The sequence below is a fragment of the Lotus japonicus genome, chromosome 1 (assembly GCF_012489685.1).
Source record: "Lotus japonicus ecotype B-129 chromosome 1, LjGifu_v1.2".
NCBI classification, from domain to species: Eukaryota; Viridiplantae; Streptophyta; class Magnoliopsida; order Fabales; family Fabaceae; genus Lotus; species Lotus japonicus.
This window is the reverse complement of record NC_080041.1, coordinates 76,902,148-76,909,086: the sequence shown is the minus strand read 5'-3', so window position 1 is coordinate 76,909,086 and position 6,939 is coordinate 76,902,148. Positions and strand designations below refer to the sequence as shown.

The window sequence follows — 6,939 nt, the reverse complement described above, 5'->3', positions numbered from 1 at the left end:
TTTTCATGCATAGCGCTCCTCATTTGCTGCAAATTCATACATTGTTGAGCTGATCAAGGACCGCAAGGTTCTTGGTACCTTGTTTAACTCTTTTCACCTTTCTCATATTGGTAGGAGTGGTAACAAGACGGTTAATTTTATGTTAAAACTAGCCTACATTCATAAGGATTGTGTGTTGGATTGAGGATGAACGGTTGACCTTGAGCCTTTATTGACCAATGACTTATGTAATGTTTCCTTTTCGAATCAATGAATGAAAGCGTGATTTTACCATAAAAAATTACAAAGAGTATATATGAATAAAATAATAAATATTTTTAAATCTACTAAAGGGTCTTATATAAAAAAAACAATAAATGTGTTTTTGAAGAGTTTTATAATTAAGGGCGAATGGAGTAAAAAGAAAGCTCTCAATTTTTTTTTTGTCATATTCAATTTTTTTCAAAAAGGTACATTATCTTAGATGTTCTCCCACTCAAAACTTTCCAACCAAACGTTCCAAATCTTCAAATTCCACCAACTTAAAATTATCTCAAGTTTTCTATTGAAACTTCAATAATTTTCTAATATTTTTTCTCTAAACTTTTAAAATCATTTCATATTTCAAATGGAAACATAAAGAGTGTGTTTGACCATGTATGATGTATTCCAATTAGCTTAAAAGTTTATTTTGCTTGCGGATAAGCTTGTTTGACTAAAATAGTAGTGTTTGATAAATAGCTTACTCAACTAGTGTTTGATAAATAGCTTACTCAACTAGCTTGTTGTTGTGTTTCAAAAGAAAGAAATTCAATTTGATAAAATAACATGTATGACTAATATCAAACATATAATCCAAACAAGAGAACTAGAACCACATTCCAACCCAATAATGTTACCTCAACAATCTATTTTCACTTTCACCTTAACTAAAGAAAGAAAAAAAAAAAAAAAGAGTAATATTATTCGTGATGGGACAGAAAATGCAGAAAAGAATATGAAAAAAAATGTGTCGAAATAAGATGAAATAGTAAATGAGGTATGTACGTATCATTACTCCATTAAAAAAACAAAGGTAAATATAATTTTTTGTAAGTATTATTTGAGTCCGATAGTTTTTCCTATTGAACGGGTCCCATACCCTCTTATATAATATTTTTATTTTTGTTTAAAAAAAACATATATTTCCTTTCCCCCAACACACTCGTATTTTCCTTTTTTAATTCCTCAAAATTTCTGTCATCGCAAACGGCCAAACGCGCTCTCATATGCAACAGTAGTGCGATCCGCACTTCGACTTTCACGTCTTTCTGCCTATCACAACACGCCAACACTAACACCGCAACCGCATCTTCCTCCACCACCACCACCACCCTTCTCCGTCACCACCACCACCACACACCTCAAAAACCCTTCATCTCCGTCGTTCATTCGTTTTATGCTGCATCATTCCATTTCTCCCTTCATGTTCCGATGGAATCTGACAAAGTAACCCTCGCTCCTCTCATCCTAGGAACCTGTACCAGACCCTCATGGGCGGTGCTCTTCCTCCTCTTCACCGTCGTCACCATCCTCTCCCTCCAGCTTTCCACGTGGTCCGTTTTACCGGTCTGGACGCTCTCCGGTTCGGTCGGACCGGAGCCATCCCCGCCGGATCAGACCACCTGCTCCGGTTTCTTCCACGACGTTCCACGGCGGAAGGTGGTCGCGTCGATCGAGGATTTCGGCGGCGTTGGCGACGGGAAGACCTCGAACACGGAGGCGTTTCGGAGGGCGATTCGGTTCATGCAGCGCTTCCGTGATCGAGGTGGGTCCCAGCTGAATATCCCCAACGGAAAGTGGCTCACCGGTAGTTTTAACCTCACCAGTGATTTCACGCTTTTTCTACAACAGGGTGCTGTTATTTTGGCTTCTCAGGTGCCTAATATCATTGTCCTTACATTCTTTTTGTTCTTATTTCTGTTTCACATTTTTTCTTATATGTTTGTTTTGAAAGAAGTTACTGCCAGTAACTTTTATAGAAGTGATTTTTTTTATTACAATAGAAGTGATTCTGACAAGTTAGAAGTAGATTGAAATATGCTACATGACTATTCTGAACCTGCAATTTTATCTGACAATAGGAGTATTTTTTTACTCTCGTAATATTTCGATCCGAGTGTAGTGAATGTTAAAAGTTTTCCTAAAAGTGTGTGCAACTTCTAAGAATCGAACACTCACCTAGGGTTCAAACAGTCACCATTTACATTATGTTATTTAGTTTGAGTAAAATTTACATTTACTGGCAAAATTAATAAAAACCTGTTTGGTTGAACAGCAACTTGGGTTTTCTTCTGCAGATGATTTTGGTTTTGACTTTTTTATGGAAAAAATTGTAATAAACAAGTCAATTGGAAAGTCTTTTTCATTTTTCAATAAAATTGCAGTGTTTTTGTTTTCCTCTCTTTGGAAAAGTAGTGAGATGTTGCTTTTTGACTTCTTTGGCGATATGTGGTACATAGTCCAGAAACAAAATGGAACCCACCAAATAATGATGTCTGTTTTATACCTTGCAAGTTTTATTTTCCTATTTATTTTTATTCTGTAAACACTTTTATGTTGATTAATTATACTTATGGCAATTTGATTTAAGTGTAATATTTTTTTTGCTAATTAGAAGTTTCAATTAACAGGACCCAGAAGAATGGCCTATAATTGAACCATTGCCATCTTATGGAAGAGGCAGAGAAAGGTTAGGTGGAAGACATATTAGCCTTATACATGGAAATGGAGTCCGCAATGTTATCATCACAGGTAAAATTTATGGACTTTTTCCTTCAATTCTCACTTATTAATTTGGGAAAGAGAAAGGGAGAGAGAGAAAAGTAAAAAAATATTCCTCCTTTTTGGCACAATGCTAGCAAAATAGGCCCCGTTTGGATAAACAGCTTAATTAAGCGCTTATGGTCATAAGCGCTTATGACATAAGCGCTTATTCATAAGCTATTTTTAAAAATTTATTGAAATAAATTAAAAATAAGTTGTGTATAAGCATAAGCTGTTTTTCATAAGCTATCCTGAGTAGCTTATGAAAATAAGCTGAAAATAGCTTATGGCAGACCATAAGCTGTTTGCATAAGCTCTCCCAAACACTGGCATAAGAGCTTATGCTGTCAGATAAGCTCAAATAAGCTCTTCCAAACTGGGCCATAGTCTCTGAAGACTGAAGGCGAAATTGGGTTACCTAGTCCATGAGGGCTCCAATGACTACTACTATGTTCAAAAGTTTCAACTTTCAACGCAGTGATTGATGCTAATTTAAGGGGAAAAAGCCAAAAAATAATTTAGTTATCTGGTTTTGTAGGACAAAATGGGACAGTTGATGGTCAAGGGAAGATGTGGTGGGAACTTTGGTGGAACAGAACATTGGAGCACACAAGGGGCCACCTCCTTGAACTAATGTACTCTGACAATGTTCTTGTCTCCAACCTCACCTTTCGAAATTCTCCATTTTGGACCATCCATCCTGTTTACTGCAGGTTTGATCTTCTTGGCTCTTTGTCTCTTGTGTTAGTCCTAAGGGGCGTTTGTTTCAAGGTTTGAGATCGCATTCCCGGGAATGCGGGAATGTTATTCTCAGGAATATGATTACCGGGTATGTTATTCCTGGGTAAATTTTATAAATGTGTTTGGTAAGTATTTTGTATTTCCGGGAACATTTTAAAATTTTCTTAATTTAAAAATTAAAAAAACTTAAAAATAAAGGTAAAAATGATAAATTGTGGGAGAAGTGGGAAGTTACATTCATCTTTTCCATGGGAATGTAAGATTCCCAACCTTTTTCATGGGAATCAATATGAAGGAAATCATGAGAATTGTGAAAGTTATTTTATTCCCGGGAATGATTGATACCCAGGAATCATAGTTTCCAATCTTGTAACAAACGCAGAAATGTTCATTCCCAACCTTCATATTCCCGGGAATCTCTTTCCAAATCTTGAAACAAACGCCTCCTAATTGGTACTATAATACCATAAAATGCAGCTAACAAATTTCTCAAATTATCAGGAGCATTTTCAAAACACACTCCTAATAGCTCTGAGTGATTTTTTGGGAAACTATTAAATCGTAATTTAGTTCAATTAAATGGATATCTTTTTACATTGTGCACATTGCAAAATCATACCCTGTCTGATCATACATGCTGAAAGAAATTCAGTTTAATTATGCTGATAGCTTTTGTAACTACAGAAACACTTGAAATTCAATAACAGCTTTTTCATATTGTTGTTTCAGTAATGTTGTGATCAAAGGAATGACAATCTTGGCTCCTCTCAATGCTCCAAACACTGATGGCATAGACCCAGGTTTGTCCTTTTTTACTATTTACCCTCTTTCCTGCATTCTTTTATCCTTGGCTTAGAGCTTCCTGTGCACAAATTCAAGTGGACAAGTGATAGACATAAATAACTTTACAGTCTCTTATCTTACCTGTTAATTTCCTTTATGATGATTCAGACTCAAGCACCAACGTATGCATTGAAGATAACTACATAGAAAGTGGAGATGATCTAGTAGCCATCAAGAGTGGTTGGGATCACTATGGAATCACCATGGCCCGTCCAAGCACCAACATCATAGTGCGGAGAGTTTCGGGCACCACCCCAACTTGTTCTGGAGTAGGAATAGGCAGCGAGATGTCTGGTGGAATTGCAAACATTACAATTGAGAATTTGCACGTGTGGGATTCTGCAGCTGGTGTTCGCATAAAATCTGATAAAGGCAGAGGGGGCTATATAACAAATGTTAGTATAAGTGATATAAGAATGGAGAGAGTGAAGATACCTATTAGGTTCAGTAGAGGTTCAAACGACCACCCTGATGATGGGTGGGATCCAAAAGCTGTTCCAAGATTCAAGGACATTTTAATCAGTAATATAATTTGTGTGAATTCAACAAAAGCCCCAGTTTTGGAAGGCGTAGAGGGCTCATCATTTGAAGGCTTGTGTTTCAGAAATATTTCTCTTATTGGTGTTGCCTCATCTTCAACATGGCATTGTGAACATGTCTCTGGTTTTGCCACTGATGTGTTACCTGTGCCATGTTCTGAGTTGAAGAACAATGCCAACTCATCTTGGTGTTCACCTTCCTGATTTATACCGTTCTAAAATCTGGAATGTTCCAAGTTCCAAAAATCAGGGTGTGCTGACCTTACTGCTTGATTAAGCAGCTCTTGGTCTTGCTTGGGCAGATTGATTTGATGCAAAAACAATGATGGAATGAATTAGGTTCATGTAACCTGAATTAACGTTACATATTCCATGTTTATGATTGGAACTGGCAGAATACCAATCTGGTTGATGTCATGCTCCCTCTTCTGCCATGATTTGTGGCTATAGAACAAGAAGTTGGAATTGGGGTTTAGGATTTGTAGCTGTATCAAATTTGGGTTTAGCTTGCTTAGCACCAGCAGTGAACCAATTATTCTTGTGCTTTACTTTACGAGATTTTTTCCTGTAAAATTATTTTTTGGTGTTGTATAGACAGTTTGAGAGCCTGACTTCAGAGAATTTTTTTTTTGAACTAGATTGTTGTGTAAGGTGGATGATGAATCAGGGGTGTTTATGATAAATTATTAATTATTTTTAGTTGGAGAAAACTATTGTAGATTATCATGGCTGTAAAATATTTATTGTAGACACTATTTTAAAATCTAAGGCAGTGGGATTAAACTTCAGAATAGCCACATACGTTACAGCTCGTCGGAATAGATTCACGTATTCTAAAATCTCATGGTTGATAATGATGGTCCAAAACTAGGTGGAATTAGTATTAAGAATTACAGAGTAAAAAAGTGTTCAGAAAAACATGTTCATACAAAAAAATACTACAGTATAACACCGCCATAAGAACATATTCATTGATAATTAGCAGGGAATGCAATTTTAAAAATAAAAAAGAAAATGGCACAATTTAAGTATTTCTTAGTGTAATTTACCCTATTTTTTATTCCATGCAATACAATAAATAACAATGAGTGTTTCATACTCAATATTTTCACTGCACAAATTTATGCTAATAATGTATGATGATTGTAAGTTTTCTATTTTTTCTTTTCAGCGTTTTATTTCTCATTGAGATGCAATTGGTGTTGACCTTTGTCTTTCCATGACTAGGATTATACCCGCGCGATGCACGGAGGTTTTATTTGTTTCACAATCTTCAGGGGGAAATGGGCTCGACGTGACTAATCTGGCTCGGGATACGGTAGTGATGTCCCTAGCCACAAATGTATTATTTTTTACCTCAGAGGGAATCGAACCTGGGCCAGAAGCCTAGGCGAAATCCCTTAAGGAAATGCACATTCACCACTTGTGCCACCTCTTGTGGTTTTTCTATTTCTATTCTAATACATAGTTAAAGTAATTTTTTAAATTAATTAAATTTTATATAGGATTTAGATACATAGTAATATTTAAAGTACATCTAAAATTATATTGGAGCTTTTCTAAGAATTATCATTACTTTTATATGATAACAAAATTAATTTTGTTAGATACTGCATAATGTTTTCTACAGCTGAAATCTTAAAGGTTTCATAAGAATTTATTATATAATTAATTTAATTTATATATGAAAATAGTTCCATTATTATTGATAATGTGACTTCAAAAGAACTTGCACTTATCTAAAACAAACATAATTATTAATTAATTGAATATAATAAAATATCATTTGTGGTCACAAGGATAATAGTATGTGTTCGTGCGACGCACGGAAGAGCGATTCTATGTTTTATGATTTTTTATTCTATAATTTTCTAAAATGAACAATTAATTTACATACCTTTAGTATTTTGTAATCTACACAATTATCTAAAATGAACAAACTTAATTGTTAACTTTGCTAAGATGACAAAAAACCGATAATTAACTTTAAGGTATATGGAACACATACGTGTGGAGTTTTTACAATTTTATC

At 35.1% G+C, this 6,939-nt stretch overlaps 1 protein-coding gene across 1 annotated transcript; it reads left to right on the top strand.

Moving 5' to 3' along the window:
* Positions 1-1,196: 1,196 nt before the first annotated feature.
* Positions 1,197-5,630, top strand: LOC130712990 (probable polygalacturonase). Its single transcript, XM_057562799.1, has 5 exons — positions 1,197-1,896; positions 2,652-2,772; positions 3,323-3,497; positions 4,255-4,325; positions 4,477-5,630. The coding sequence occupies exons 1-5, from the start codon at positions 1,453-1,455 to the stop codon at positions 5,109-5,111; spliced, it is 1,446 nt and encodes a 481-aa protein (XP_057418782.1). The 5' UTR covers positions 1,197-1,452; the 3' UTR covers positions 5,112-5,630.
* Positions 5,631-6,939: the final 1,309 nt, after the last annotated feature.